This window comes from Hetaerina americana, unplaced genomic scaffold (assembly GCF_022747635.1).
Source record: "Hetaerina americana unplaced genomic scaffold, ioHetAmer1.1.p SCAF_25, whole genome shotgun sequence".
Lineage (NCBI taxonomy): Eukaryota > Metazoa > Arthropoda > Insecta > Odonata > Calopterygidae > Hetaerina > Hetaerina americana.
In genome coordinates this window covers 1,299,409-1,315,810 of record NW_027286819.1, presented here as the reverse complement: position 1 = coordinate 1,315,810, position 16,402 = coordinate 1,299,409, and the positions used below count along the sequence as shown (strand labels likewise).

The 16,402-nt window shown below is 38.3% G+C and overlaps 1 protein-coding gene across 1 annotated transcript; it reads right to left on the bottom strand.

Moving 5' to 3' along the window:
- Positions 1 to 3,785: 3,785 nt before the first annotated feature.
- Positions 3,786 to 15,719, bottom strand: LOC139689589 (uncharacterized). Its single transcript, XM_071586752.1, has 8 exons — positions 15,650 to 15,719; positions 15,351 to 15,402; positions 14,276 to 14,334; positions 14,025 to 14,181; positions 13,712 to 13,892; positions 11,831 to 11,987; positions 7,955 to 8,106; positions 3,786 to 3,936 (listed from the first exon to the last, which is right to left on the bottom strand). The coding sequence occupies exons 1-8, from the start codon at positions 15,717 to 15,719 to the stop codon at positions 3,928 to 3,930; spliced, it is 837 nt and encodes a 278-aa protein (XP_071442853.1). The 3' UTR covers positions 3,786 to 3,927.
- Between the last annotated feature and the right edge of the window lie 683 nt (positions 15,720 to 16,402).

Sequence of the window (16,402 nt, the reverse complement as noted above, 5' to 3'; positions counted from 1 at the left end):
TTTTTATTGCTTCCTACATTTTACAACAAAAAACAACTAAAAATCAAGCAATATTTGCAATTTTAAGTAAGCCTGCTTTAATGTAAGACCAAAAAGCAAAACAAATCATCAATGCCAGCAACTCCATTAAGTATGTTCATCTAATTTATTGCACCATTCCCATACAATGAAATGATTTTGCTTATAATCCTCACCTTCAAATCCTCAGCGGATTACCCAGGAGCGGTTTTCATAATTAAAGACTACCACACCAAGAAGCACATGTGCCAATGTCATTAAACTTTTTAAACTAACAGTCACAGTACTGCCAAAAATGATATTACAGATTTCGTTAACATTAAAGTAGACAAACAATAATTTACACATTAAAAATTTTTGACAGCATGTGATTCACTCTATGCACTAATTATCACCTAGTAATAATACATACAAATGGGACTTTGGTGTTGAATACATATTCTCAATGATAGATTTTATTTAGGAACATTAAAACTAATCACACACATCAAATCGATGTACATATTTATTATATGTGAATCAGAAAATTGGCAACATTCACAGTCCAACAAAACTATAATCAGATATTGGTATAAAAATTACAACAGGATTAAAATGTCAAACGTGATTTTTTTAACAGGCATAAAAACAGAGTGAACATTCTGAAAATTGGAATGGCAGGACAAATTCATTGTATTCATGCACCAGTTTTGGATGGCTGAGTAATTGAAATTACCACTAAAATGGACATAACCAAAATGATATCTATCCAATAGGAATGCACTTCATGAGAATGTAGGGCCATGAAAGCACCATTACAAATATTCGTATACACCCCAAGGCAGTAAGCTAAACTTTTCCCAAGTAACACAGTAATTCTTTTTTAAAAACTATTTTTTAGGAGCTTCCTCAAAAACACCAATGTTATAAGTTCAAGGGATTTCTATGCACGTTTCTAGTATTTTTACGAAGAAAGATATTTGAGAGAAGAATTACTCAATGAAATATGGTAATTAACTTGTGGAAAACTAGCTAATTGACCTAGAGCTACCACAACATTTTTTAATAACTGTACATTATTGCTACATCGATGTGAATTTGAAAAGCAAGCAAATGTTGAAGTCATATATCCACTGCTTTCACTAATCCAGCACTGCATTGAAAACTAGAGAAATCTTGTCCGATAAAAATACAAAGAGAGAGACTAAATTTTCTAATATTTTCATAGCAAATTTAAGTTTCATGAACATGAATCCAACTAAATTCTAGAATATTACTGAAAATTATTGATTGGGGAGCATTAAAATGCTCTGCGTAAAAAAAGTGAAAAATGGCTAATGACAAGATTAGTGGAGTAACAACAGCGGCATGAAGTATGACTGATAACAAAAATGTCATTAAATATTTTCTCTAAAAATAAGTTTACTCGTCACTTTCTAACAATTTAACATTACTTATTGCATTGCTTAATATTTATTCTTTCATACATCAATTTCATCCTTGAAGAGAACAAAAAAGGGACTACATTAAAGAAAATATCATAGAATCAACAAGCCATAGAAGAATTTTAATAATTCTGACAAGCCTGGAATGATGTGCAATGAAAATTTTAAACTGCCCTCTGGGTCATCTGCTACACCACCTAATTGCAATAGATTGGTCTAGCGATGAGATTCAAATCCAAGGACTCACAGCTATGCCCAATGCACCACAGGCAAGTTGCACTGATCACCGCAGCAACACTATTTCTGCTGGAAGAGGATCAACAATGCAAATGCATGCAACTAAACCCACCCGCAATATTGTAGTGAAACCAGCAGGTCGTACATGCAAGTCACTTCAACCTGTTAAACCCATGCTCCCAAATACGGGCGACTAAATGTAGACGACAGTGGGAGGAAATTGCACCTCCTTCAAGTTTAGAAGTGACTGTGATTATTAACATGAAGAGAACACTTGCATTAAGCTTATATGCATTTTCTGCTGATCTGGGAGACCCACATCATAATATCAAATCTTATCAGGCAGCTCTTCCCACGAATGGGGTTTGTCGAGGGGTAATTGGTTGAGAGTGCTCGAAATCAACAGTGCGCTAAACATGACTGCATGTAGACTTTTTCTTTGACCCCGGGGAGCGTTCAAATCACAAAAGCATTGGACACTGCGAGTGGTTTAAGCATTTCATTTTAAGTGTCCACAACTTGGAAGGGAATGCAAAAAATAAATGCATTTTAAGAGATGGAAGGCCAAAACATACTTGAATCTAACAGCAATAAAAGGCATTTCTGTGTTGAAATGTTATCTAAGACATAAACCGTGGAAGCCCAGTTCTTCGTTTAATTCTCCGTTGAAGTCTACAATAAAGATGTACGAGACATTTCTACATCTGCAAACAATGTTCATTAAATTTAAGCATCATTTCCTCTGATGTAAATCACATATAAGACATTAAAAACTAAAAGAGCATTAACAAACATTACCTATAAAGTCCAGCGCAATCAGAGAAAACCCACAAAAGCACCACTATAAACTTTTCTTCTAAAAATGAGAAAACATAATAGGTACACAATGTTTTAACAGCACTTCACATGATTGGTATTTGCTAATTCAATAACTTCAGTATATTGGCATATAATTTCTACTAGTTTTTGTAAATGAAAATACTGAAACCATCTGAACACTCTAACACACCAGGGAGTACGGCATTTTAAACCTTGCCCATTCACAATAATCACTCTTTTCTTTTTTCAGTTGGTGCAAAAGGAAGAATTTAAGACGACTTATTCATGTACTGCTACCTTATTATTTGGAGCATTTTTAAGAGCCTTGAAAGTCAAATCCATCGACTCTGAAAATGTTTCACAAAATAGTAGGGTGAAAATCTCCTACAACTCAACAAATATGGAAGCTATTGCACCATCACGTCAAAGATACTGGTATTCTCAGTCCATTGATCGAGCAATGGAGAGTCATTTCAAGGCCCCCTAACAAGACAGCAAATGACAAATATATACAAATCATATAAAAAATAATTCCACATTGATGACAATATCGCAACCAATGCTTTTCAAGCAGAAATTTATGCTAGAAGCCAGATGCATTCCTCATCCAATCGAGAAACAATACTAACAACTCATGCAAAGATGTCTTAAAATCATCACTTCCAGCAAGTCTTCCATTATTTGAAATGATAAGCAAAAGCAAGTGAATAATTTCATTTCCTTTCCTGACGGGCATCATACAGTGACATCCTCATTTGCCAAGGCATCCTCCTCATGGCCAAATTATCGAGAAACTTAGGAAGTGACCAGGGGTCAAAGGCTTTGCGTGGACAAGCAAAAAGTGTGTTTGAGGAGCCTTTTCAAATGGGATCCCAACCACATGAGTGCATTCTCTCCCTTTGAGCATCTGGATGGATTCCCCCTAGAGGTTGAGTGAGCAAATGCTGCAGGATGAATGTGGACTGCATGGCATGGAACACTGCGCGACGACAGAGCCACCCTCCACCGCATCGGAGGACACACCGCCGGCCATGAGGTGGTCACCCTTCCCGTTTACCGACCCCCTCTCTAAGAATATCCTGGAAGCACCTATCATCTCCGAGTACATGGCATTGTTCAGGGCCAACCAGCCATAGCTCGGGCTCGGTAGGGGGGGCCATCTCGGGGACAACTCTCCCCCACCCTCCTGGGGCTGCTGCACCATCACGCATGGCATCAGACCACCCCTCTCGCTGCTGACCCCCCCCACGTCGCCCCCTCCTCCCCCCACCACCAAAACACCATTTGTGCAAGCATCTACGTCAATGGCCTGGGTAGGGGGGCCCCCACCCTCCATGCCAGGATACCCATCCCCTTCCGGCAAGCCCACACGGTTCCTCCCAGATGCCGGCCCTCCGCTCCTACCGTGGCTCGGCCGTGTCCCCTCAGCTCACATAACCTGAGGAGGGAATGACGGCAAGGAGTCAGGTTCCACCACCCCACTTCAAACACAAGACAACCCACACTGCATGTCAATTTATAGCCATGGTGCGGTGGAGCGCCAAAGGGAGGGCCTTTGAATAAATCCTCGGCTTCACCCCAGCTGCGTGAGTTTCCAGGCCTTAAATCTCCCCATGGCAGCTCAACCATGGCCAAGGGAATCAGAGGCTAGTCCCCTTGTCAATTCCAGATTTCATAATGCAGGGCTCGGTATACGAGGCAAGCATTCTATCCACACGTATTGAAAGAGCCTTTGGGGTCTTTCGACACCTTTGCATTTCACTCTGAGGAAGACATTAATTCTAAAATGAAGTCAACAACTTTGTCACACCAATTAATCATTTCCCAAACATGGCTTCGTGGGGTGCGCTGCCACCCCAATATCACACAGCAGCTAGCTTTCTCCCCATTCCTAACCCAAAACCAACCTCCTCACCTCACAACCACAACTCCTCCCTCCATCCTCCCCTCTAATCGCTATTTAAAGAATCATCCACAAATTGTCAGTCAATCAGTGAACCCCTTGAAATGATGCCGACAAGTTGAAACCATGTATTGGAATAAATTAGTGTGGAGAAACACATTATGATTGTTTCTACGAAGGTAATTAGAAAAGTACTTGGAATGGAATAAAAATAAACAACTTACTTCAGTGAAACTTTTTTATTTTTCAGAGTAGTCTCCCTGTACTGCACTTGGTCCAGCAATGCTCCAATGTTTTCATCCCATCTCGAAAATTAGATTCCTTCACGCCCGCAAATTACTCATCCACTTAAGACTGTTAGTTCTTTGTCGGACGAGAATCTCTGTCCACTGAGGAAAATTTTGAGTTTGGGGAAGAGATGGAAATCTGATGGAGCCAAATCAGGCGAACGAGGCAGGCGTGGCAACTATTCTAACCTTAGTTCGTATATTTTTGCCATGGCAAAGACACTTGTGTGTGGGCGTGCATTGTCTCGACGAAAGATGACTTTCTTGCCTGCCTTTAATTGTGTACCTTTTGCTGTATTAGGTCTAAAAGGATAGCGTAGCATTGTCCAGTAACTGTTTGACCAGTGGGATGTATCTATCGACAGAATCCCTTTTGCATCACGGAAAACTGAAGTCACCACCTTTCCAGCCAAGTGTATTGTCTTTGGTGTGGCTGAATCAACTATTTTCAGGTGATTTGACTGCTATTTCATCTCTTGGTCATAGTGGTGGGCCAATAATTCATCTGTGGTCACAAATTGGTGCAGATTATCTCGTTGGTTTCTCTTAAAACGGGTCAAACATTGTTCCGAAATTTCCATCCTGCTGCATTTGCGATCCAGCATCAAAAGTCACAGCATCCATCTAGCAGTTAATTCTCTCATATCCAATTTCACTGTTAAAATGCAATACAGCCCGTCAGATAATATCCCTACAGCTTCGGCAATTTCTTGCACTTTTATTTGGCAATCCTCCATGACCTATGCTGTCCCGGCCAAACTTAAGGTCATTTGTCCACTTGGCAACAGTTGAATCGGAAGGAGCAGAGCCCCCTCGAGTTTTATGACGGTTGACATGTATTTCTTTTAAACTATTTAATGTCTGCTTGGATCTCAATTTTTCAAATTTTTACAAATTTCTACATAGAAAAAACAGAGGTGTCCACACCACAGATCTCTTCCTTAATCACTTATTGCGTTACGTGTTTACTCATAGAGGTTTACCTATTATTACCTGCTAAACACGTTATTCCGAGAACCTTTCTAGTTACCCCCAGTCATTAAAAACTTATCGATACTCCATTAAAAGTTACTGACATGGAATCTCCTACAGTTTCTCTGCATTTCCTCAGAGTTTCAAAAAGGGGATCTAATTCTTTTCTTTCAATGGTTCTCCAAGAAGAAAATATCATAAAGCTAGGGTGCAAATGTGGGTGTCACCAAAGGATGATCAATTCAATGTATTGCAACCATTTACATAATTTGCATGACCGTTGTCAGTAACGTGAAAGTAACAGGCCATAGACAGCACCCAAGCTCGGCCCATACTATGAGAGTTATATGCATTTCAACACACATCAATAGGCAGAGATACTAAGGTTTAGGCTCAGCAGAAATGCAAGTTACAATATACACCACCAGGTAGACCACCCCCACAATTGCACTTTCATGCTGGAAATACAAAACTTATGCCACAGTCCACACTACATTTAATAGTAGGTGACCAAAGTTTCAAGAGTTTATGCCATTTTGTCAGTCAAGGCAAAAAGGCATCTTAAGACCTCACACATAACAATCATCACCTTGAGAATGACAGAATGTGTTGAAACCATGTTTGGTTGTCATTACACAGAGTGAAAATTACAGTGTAGTTTTTTCTTCCAATGTGAGCTTTGCATATTATAAAAATGGAAACCAACAACACTCTCACATAAAAAAAGGCAAAGCTGTGGAACGATCGGAAGCGGTAATCTCAGGATGAGTCTGAGAACACTGTATTTTAAGAAAAGATCATTGGCACCACATCTAGTAGCGAGCTGTTTAAAGAGACTAAGAGTGAATGGAGCAGTAATGAAATATTAAATGAATCTTTTCTTAGAGGATGACCCAAACTTATTAGTCAAATGACACTTCAATTTTTACAGCATGATTCAGAAAGGTTCATCACCGATAGAAAAAATAAGTGTTGGGTTACCACAGAGTAGCATTCTTGGGCCATTATTATTTCTACTGTGTATTACTGATTTGCCTAGATATATTGAGATTTACAACATAGTTTTGTATGTAGATGATGCAACTCTGACAATGAACCACAAGGATCTTAACCTGTTGCATGCTAAGCTTGATAGCTCATTCATTACTGCTCCACGAAAAATGGATTAACATTCACAAAATGTCTGCAAATGTGCTAAAAACAAATTATATTCGATTTAAATAAGAAAGGGAAGTAGCTAAGTTAGACCTCTGCTTAAAAGGTCAACCCACAGAGAGGATACACAGGGCCAAGTATTTCGGTTTGTCTATTGACGAGTCCTTACACTGGATGATCCATACCAATGGCCTGTTCCACTTTCGCCAAAAGTGGATGCATTCTGTAAAATCTTACAAATATTGTACATTTAAATAAGGTGAAAATAGTTAATATGGCAACTTCCTGTCGGATATTAGCCACAGAATTTGTCCCTAGGGAGCATGACCCATGGCATGCAGAGTTTTTATAAAGAAAAAAAATATATATCAGGTACATAGCAAAGAACACCCAAGGTAAACTTGCAAAACTATTTTAAAGAATTGAAAATTCTAACTTAACCTATTCTGTATATTTATTAATTGTGTACGTATGTTAAGGATAATATGAAACAACTAATCATCAACGCTCAAGTACATGGGCATAATACTCAATGGTGTGTTGACCTACATGTATTCTATCCACTCTTCCGTTATGTTTAATAACAGTCCCTTTCATGTGGCATTCAAACATCATTTTCAACTATCTGTCGCCAGGAGTAAAATCTGCTCCTTCCAGGGGTACATATAAGAAACATCTCTAGCATTTTCTGATGGATATAAAGGCTTTTATAGAGTGAAAGTGTTTCTTAAGCCCTCGGAATGCTGAAACAACTGATTTTTAAATATTATCATTATTTGACAAACTTGAGCTTTAAATGACTTGCATTTTAATGAATACAGACATTTTAAGCCCTTCCTTTTAACAATTTATCATGAAAACAAATACCATAGCTTTAAAAAGAACATTTTCCTAAGCCAATACTTTAATAGATAAATGAATTTGATATAATTCGGCACAAGAGGAGTTGACCCATGGTTTCATTTGGACTCAGAGGCTCTGGTATTGTATGGTACTGATATATTTTGCACTTTCTAACAGTTGGCTATTTTAAGTCCCTCACAATTGTCCGAGATGCCTTCCCACTCCACCGTCTTTTCAGATCAGCCCCTACTTGACCCATGTGAAACCCTCTCCACACCCCTGACTTGCACTCTCACCTGTAAGATTTGACTGGCTTCGAAGGCAGTGCCAGGGTGCAGCATCAAGGGACTGGACACGTGCCCCGATTCAACACACACCATGTTTGGATACTCATCGTCTCCAAAATCCGGCAGCTCCTTCGCTTGCTCAATCCAAGGATTCCACACCACTGGACAGGAGCAATGGGAAGCAAGAAAGGATGTCTCCAATTAGAGGCACAAGGAAAAACTACAGACCCATTACTGGCCAAGCAACACAGGGAAAGGAACTCTCCTTCATACCCTGATTTGCAAATTTCACGCACTCCATGAATTATTAGGGTTGAGTAATGGACAGTCTCCCCCATCCTCTTCAATCTCATCCACCAACTTTCTCAATCACTTCTCAACTTCAATCTCAACCTTTGAGCTAATTAACATGGTCCTGAATCACATGAAAAATGGTTTACCACATCTTTTTAAGCAACATATTTTTACAATTTTTCACTTTTTAAAATAAATAGTTCTAAATAAGAAACCTACAAGGTTTGTATAAAAAGTTTTGATAAGAATTAATTCCAAACTAGTGCATGAACTGCTGAATTCAGTCAGCCAGTTAAGTGTGCTCATGATTGAAGATCCCATCGATAAGATGACAGTGCACACCATTGTCACTGAAAATTTGGTGATGCGATCCGAGATCCGAATTCATCCGAAATGCTTTAAACGCCTACCTCCGCCCAAAGGCAGAGTGAAGTGCGTGGCATCACGTCAATTTCCCAACCCCAGTACCGATTTGGCCAGGCCAGCAGACTATTATTTCTATTCCCCATAAAAGTGAAATCCTCCCTCCCTCAAAGGACTCCGCCACCATGGTTTAACCCTTTATGCCAACGAAGAACCCATACCCTTAAGGACCTTCCAGAATCCGCACATCAGGGAACCTTTAAATTGTGGAAAAACCGCTACTATAAGTGTGTTGATGCTCAAGGGATGTACTTTGAAGAATTTTGTTGCATTGTACCAATATCTGAAATAAATCTATTGACCCATTTATTTTTCATGCAAACCATGTGTATGTATATATATTGTGGTATTATTCCAAAATGTTATGGTTCCTCAATGATTGAGCATACCCATGATACCAATGAAAGATAGAAAACAGACTTCCATCGAGGTTTGGTGCACACTTGGCGTCAAAAAGAGTACATCGAGGGGAAGGGGTTGGCTGGGGATTGAAACGAAATTGACAGCGGCACCCTGGACTAAATGGGAGAGAAATACTGCTCCTCCCGTGCTCAAAGGCAGCCAGCGTGAATCACCCTCCACTCACTGGGGCCAAAATAAATGCAGTCGATCGGCAAACTTCTCTTGGATTAGAACTTCAGCATGTCACAATATATCAAGGTCGAACGTCAGTCTACATTCAAGAGAAAGAAGATTTTGGCCAGGATTCATGCGCACTGAAGTCATTGCTTCATACTTGAAAGCTAGCATGTTTGTGACCTTGCATTGAAGATGATAGAAGTATTGTTCCAAAATAATTTGTTCGTTAGATATCAATTGATCCATTAGTTACCACACGTAGTATGATGGGAACATATTACTTTGAGTTTACTTCACTTTTGTTTTATTTTATTTTAAAACATTGTTCACATACAGCAGTGGCGCCAATTTACAGTGAAAAATATAACAAACATAAAAGAGGACAAAAGACAATAACAGTATAACAATAACAACGGGAACCAAGCATGGACAGGGGAAAATTTTAATTTACTGAAAGGTGGGATGGGAGCTTGCGTGGTGAAGTTTTTGCATGATAGGTTAAAGGGGTCGACAGTGTGAGGGAGTGAATTTAGAAGGGAGGAGAGGCAAAATAACAGTGAGCGCTTGGTGAGAGATATTCTAGGAATAGGCAGAGATGGAGTAGGGAGTGGGTGCGGGTGGATCGGGTTGGTATCCTGAAGTTAAAGAAAGATAGCAGTTCAGGGAAATCAATAGCCGAGTTTAGGGTCTTGTAGAGGAGTTTTAAATCAGCTTTAAGTCTGCAGCTTTGAGGACTAGAAATGGATAGGGAAGACAGAACAGCATTTGAGGACATATTGCGGTAATGTGGGACTCGGTGTTGGACTATTTTGGTAAAGAAGTGAGAGATGCAATCAAGGGATTTAAGGTTAGTTGGGGATGAGGTGGACCAAATGGGGGAGCAATATGATATGATGGGAAGGACAATTAATGAGAAGTACGAATGGAGTGCAATTGGATCTTTAATTTCTGTGAAGCGGTAAAGAAGGCCTAGTAGGGACATTGCTTTATTTTTTAAAGTCTGTATGTGGCCGGAGTTGAGTTTGAGTTGAGTTTGTATTCCTCATTAGTTATCAGAGCAAATTTACTGTACTAGAAATGAGTAAAAGTTCCATAAAAGCAGCTTGGCATCGCTTCATTTTGCCTCTTCCTTCAAAACTACCCCTGAGTGGGTGGGTAGAGTGGGCTAACACAACATTCACAAGCCATCAAGTCTACCAGGTTATGAAACGAATGAGATTTGGCTATCGATGAATCCACCATTTTTAAATCTTTTAAGTCACATGTGGGCTTAAATTTTAATTTGTACATGAAACAAAACTATGGAATTTAATGACTGGACATTTAGAGAAGATGATCTTGTCTTAGATTAACCCAAATGGTTAGGTATGCCAATATTTTTATTTAGCCTCTTCTATGTAATCTGTACTAGAAGCTTAAAAAGTACTCGAGTTCAACCAAAATCTAACATGTACTCTTGACAATCTGTGGGCAAAAGTCACAAGTGGCTGTATTTTTGCCACAATGACCTATTTAGTTACATTTGGTTAACTAATCAATCCTGTCTCGATATAAGATTTTAAAAAGATAATTAATTAAAGCTATGCACATACTTGACAAAACAAATACCAACACAATTGGTATGATAATTGCTCATCAAATGCTATTGCCATTGCTACATAAAACACAGCATTCCATTACTTGACAAATGCAATTATTTGACCAATTGAAGAGAAAGAATTTGAATTTCTTCCCTGGACAGGCCCCTTTCCATTCTTCTCAGCTTTAGAAGACCACATTACAGAATGAATATTTCAATGCTCACAGATTATGTGTAAATTTTATGAGAAAATAGGTTCTCGCTTGATCTGACCTACAACCCCAAATTTATTCAAAAAATAAATTACATAATCACATAAATCAAAGACTTTGACAAGTGGTCATAAAATGTCATTCTGAAATCTCACAAAGCACAAGCTAAGTGTGGCCATTTTTACTTCATTAAAAAGGACATGACTGAGCTGCATGAACAATATTTTACATACAACACACTGTTGAAGGACAAATGGCTACTTCTTACTCCAAAGCAGTCATTTTGAATCATTGTAGCAGGACCGTGAAAAGTTATTTATTTTAAAAAAACACGGCATTTCACTACAGACAACAGGCAAAGGGGTGAGGACAAAGTTTACACTGACATGCCAGCTGAGTTTTACGTCCTTTTAATACTCGAGAAAATACAATGTTGAACGAGTAACGGCACTGCACAACTGCTAATTTTTATATTGTGCGGACCAATTACGAGAGGGCACATAATGAATGTGAATCAGGCAATGACATGATCAAATACATAATCAGTCAAGGACCGAGTTTCTTGCCAGGTTAATTCCACGCATCATTTCTGACTTAATGCCAATGGCAATTAGGTTTTCCAAACATATCTTGGTGTAAGCCAGGGGATGGTTATTCATTAAATATCCCCACTGCCATCAAAAACGTTCTACAGTAAACCATGACACACATCATTACACAAATATAAATTCTTTGGAAAACTACCACAGAGGAAAAAATTAACCTTTGTGACGAAATCACTTTTAACAAAATACCCACCCGTGTCAGGGAAGTTGTATTTCTGGATTCTCATTTTCCTCCCCGAGACGACGTTCGTGATGATGTGCTCCTGAGGGGTGTTGTGGTAGACACGGTCAGTGAATTCAGAAATCCCGACGACATCTCTCACTTCTCTGAATACCGTATTGTCCCGTGTCTGAGAATAGAAAATAATACCAAAAGGTATATGAATGAACACTTTCAACTGCACGAAAAACAAGCACACATCAGGTCCAGATTGAAAGAATAATCCGTGGGATCCATTTGCAAGGGATTTAAGTATACTAGTCTACAAAGACACATATTTCTCAACCAAAGGTTCTCATAATTTCCTAACATAGCAAGGCACTCACCAACTTCTCACGTCTTCAACAGCTCATTTAGACCCTTTAACAGAATTATTTCACTGCCTTGCATGCAATAAAAAAAATCTCCGACGTGGGACTTGCACCTTTGGGAAGATTACTTCACTTGCCTCCTGTCCCCAAGACAGCTCAAAGAGCACTGTCAGCCAACTTTATTTTGGTGATCCCATACTATTTTCCCATCAATAATTGGATACTCCATGGCAATTCCCCCCAAAAATACTATGACTGCTTCCAAGAAACCACACCAAATAATCCAACCATTAAAATCTAGGAAACTATGACAAAAACATGTAAAAATTTACATGCATGTGTTCAAGGAAGCATGCACAAAGCGTTAAGGAAAATACAACATTCCAGGATCAGGACAGTGAGATAAATAAAATCACAAACATTCCAGATTTGTTAAAAATCCCAGACTTCAAAACAACCATCCTTAAATACTCATTGAGACAACTGTTTGATCAGGCCGACTTGGCATTTTACACTACAAATGTAATAGATACAACCAAGCAACTATTATTACAAACAATAATGTTTAATGAGAGAAATATCTAATAAACCTTGAGTAGAGGATTTTTGAGGAAAAGTTACGTCATTTCCAAAATTATTTTCATTTACCAACTGCTTAAGCGAGATGAAACTATAGGTCCATAGAAATCAATGAAGAATTTTAATAAAAATAAATTATTCAAAATATTTTCAATTAATAATGCTAAATATTTATGAAATATTTTTATCACAATGGAACAAACTATTTACGCTGCATTTAGAAATAATTTTCTCACATCTCTTATAAACATTACAGAATTTCAATGAAACTGTCTAACTTTTCTCAGGATTCCAGGCCGCTGGTCCTCGCACACAATTGACTGCATTGCCACATGTAATGATGCCCACACAACAATTAATTCAATTCAGGCATGACTAGTCAAATTTGTGTCCACGGCAAAAACATTGAATGGCTTAATTTTCCATTAATGTTTTGTAATAATCATGGCTATGCATTATTGTACGCTGCAGTATATTTGTATGGAGCACATTAAGCATCAAGAATATAAATATGAGGACACGGAAGCAGTGTAGGGTCATTACTTGACAATTTAATTTGAATAAGTTATGGGATTACCAGAATTGCAAAAATCGCAATGTTTTAACTTTATCATTATGCACGGACATAAGATTACAAATCACTCCAGTTAACAACTATGCAAATATGATATGAGAACTTCTCATGTATGCACTTTAGGCGACAATTCATGAAGATAGGCTTCAAGAGAGAGAGAGAGAGAGAGAGTTAAATAACTGTTCCCACAAAAGGCATTGGTGAAGTTAGCATTCCAAATACAATTGATCGCTCATGTAGGTGGGCAAATCAACTTCCTTCCCTCAATATGGAGACACTACTGCTGTTAATCCAAACAGAAATTGAACTCCTTGAGTAAATAACACAGGTTCTCAAGTAATACAGCTATTTGACTAATCCACTTTTAGAAAGACACTGAATGTGCATTACCTTGTCGACGTACGTGCACCCATAGAGACCAGTAATTTGACAACGACGTACATCAGGAACTTTGAAATAGGTGTGCATTAACAGGTTAAAACTCAAGGACTGATTCTCACTAGGATTATAAATGCCGATGTTGAAATGCAACTCTTTCTCACGCAGAATCAGCCGGTAGGTAATACGAAACCTTCAATAGAGAAATTGTTAATCCGTTGAATTAGGCACATGGGTAAGAGCAATTCGCATAAACTTTGAAATATGCATTAACAAAAGATAGCCAAGTACTAGCATATAAAAACTGATTCCCAAAGAAACTCACTGGTGGTTCCACAAGGAGCAAGTGTAGTCACTGTCCATAAGAGAAAACACTGCTTCAACGTCACCACTGGCCAGACGCTCTGGAGCTTTTTCCAGATTCCAGCGAATAATCCTCGCAAAGCCATGCTGCGGGCCATAATTCCATGGACCGAAATGTGCTGGATTTTTATAAAGAGAAAAAAATATCATAATGAGTTTGATCAAACCAATTGCAAACGAACGTTGAACACGCAATCAAACACTGCAACTTACGGAAAACAAATGGGATGCCACCTCGAATGGGTCTCTTGCCATCGAAAACGGCTTGTTTGCTGGAGGAATAAATTTCATGCGTCAGTTTATCGAACAAAAACATTTCAAACTTGTAACATAAATATTCGCATTCTTCAAATTTTGGGGTAACTTAGAAAGGGGCAGATGCGCCGCGAGGTATGCGTGGGCCGCATTTTCTCAATACGAACACTGAAATGAGGAAGTGGATGGGTAAAATGAGGAAACAGACGCCGCTGGCTGGGAAGCTGCCAGCAGCCGGTTTAAAAATTAGGTCTTCGATCGAAAAAGTAATTTCAAGTCATCATCTTAACTGTTCGTATCAATGCAGATAAAAAACATTTAGGAATACTTGTTCCCTTGTCACATCAGGCGTATATTCTCAATCCCCACATCTGTTTTTTTTAACTAGGGAGTTTCGCTGATAACACTAATTAGACAAAATATGACTCCCGCTTGCAACAAAGTCACAAAAAAAATATGCCCAAGAAATTAATTAGTTTTGTGAACAATAATGCGACATAGATCAAACTTCTCTAGTAAATAAAGCATGGCCCACAACCTATTACATAATATACATATTCAAATAGTTCAATTATAATTTTAAAATGTTTCCTATGAAGCCGCGATTAACCTCCTCGAAAGAACTTTAATTGCGGAGCAGCCCCCCAAACCAAGGTGTGAAATATTCAATTGAATACGTATATTCATAATCTGGAGCGGAATATAAAAATATTTCCGTCGTCGTTATATGGTGGCGAAAGTACAACATAAGTTCACTATTTGTGTTAAATGGTTAAAAACTCATTAACGATGTGTTTAAGACTTTAACAATCATATGAAACCTTCAACGGGTATGGATTCCTGGTATATGGCCATCCCTTTGCCCCAGCTTGACGAGAATAATAGGGGCTTGCGCCAGACGCACAAAAAACAGGGCTGGGGCTGTGCAGACTTAACTCAAATGCTGCGGGCAAGATCCATCGCCGACGCCATTTCAACAGAAGATTTGAACAAGAAAATCGCATTAAAACGAAGACAATACTACTTTACTCACCTAACAAATAATTGTTCTTGGTTATTTACGCGCCACGAAACCACAGTTGCACCTAACAAGGACGAAATAACACATATATAATCAAAGTAAATCCAAAAGAATGTCAAAACATAAAAAATCAGAGTAGCGTTTTCACTTAAAACACAGTTGGGCTTCTCATGCTGTATTCATGACGACAATATATGGAATTCATGTTTTCCACTATTTCACTATAATGGAACACAATATCTAAGAGATATTTTTGAAACAAGTTCAACTTATATTTAAATGAAATAATTTTGAAAGAAAAACAAACTCACCATGTAAATTAATTGTGCACGTTGTGTTATTTCCCCGGTCGAGGACTACTACACTGGTCGCCGCTGCCATGTTTGAATGTGAAACCGCCTGTTCGCCACCCTTTGTTAATGGTATACGTCACGATGAATGAGAAACGTATGTGACAAACCTTCAAGTAGGCCGAAAAACTCGCTGCGAAATGCTTTCATAGGACAAATAGACATTAAAATGTTTAAATTTTCTACGAAATATTTTTAATCTGAACTACAGATATAATATAAAACCGAAAAATACACATCCTAACCTTTTCTTTTATACATATTTTAACATGAGGATTGTGCTCTTTAAATCTTAATTAAAGAAAATTATCAAGTGATGCATTATAAATTTATTTAAAAATTATCTTTAAGGTGAAATATAGTGGACATTTTTAGTTTAAATAGTTTAGTAGGAATAATTGCAGTGCTCAGGCTTAAATAAGTCTCATACATGCATCGTTCCTTTGTCTGAAAATCACCTTCATGATCAGCTATACCAAAAGATTTGTATCGAGGATTAAAATCACGAATTATTCATATCTTGGCGTCAGAAATCGTTCAAAAAACATGTACTTTTGTACTTGAAACGACAAAAGAGCTTCAGTCAACGTAATAGCAAAAGTTGTCATTCAACTTTAAGGCAAATTACTCTTATTTTTTGGATACATGCTTAGTCCAAATTCCGTTCCTTCACTGAACCTCATTCCTTGGGCAAGCAGTAGGTTCCCAATAGTG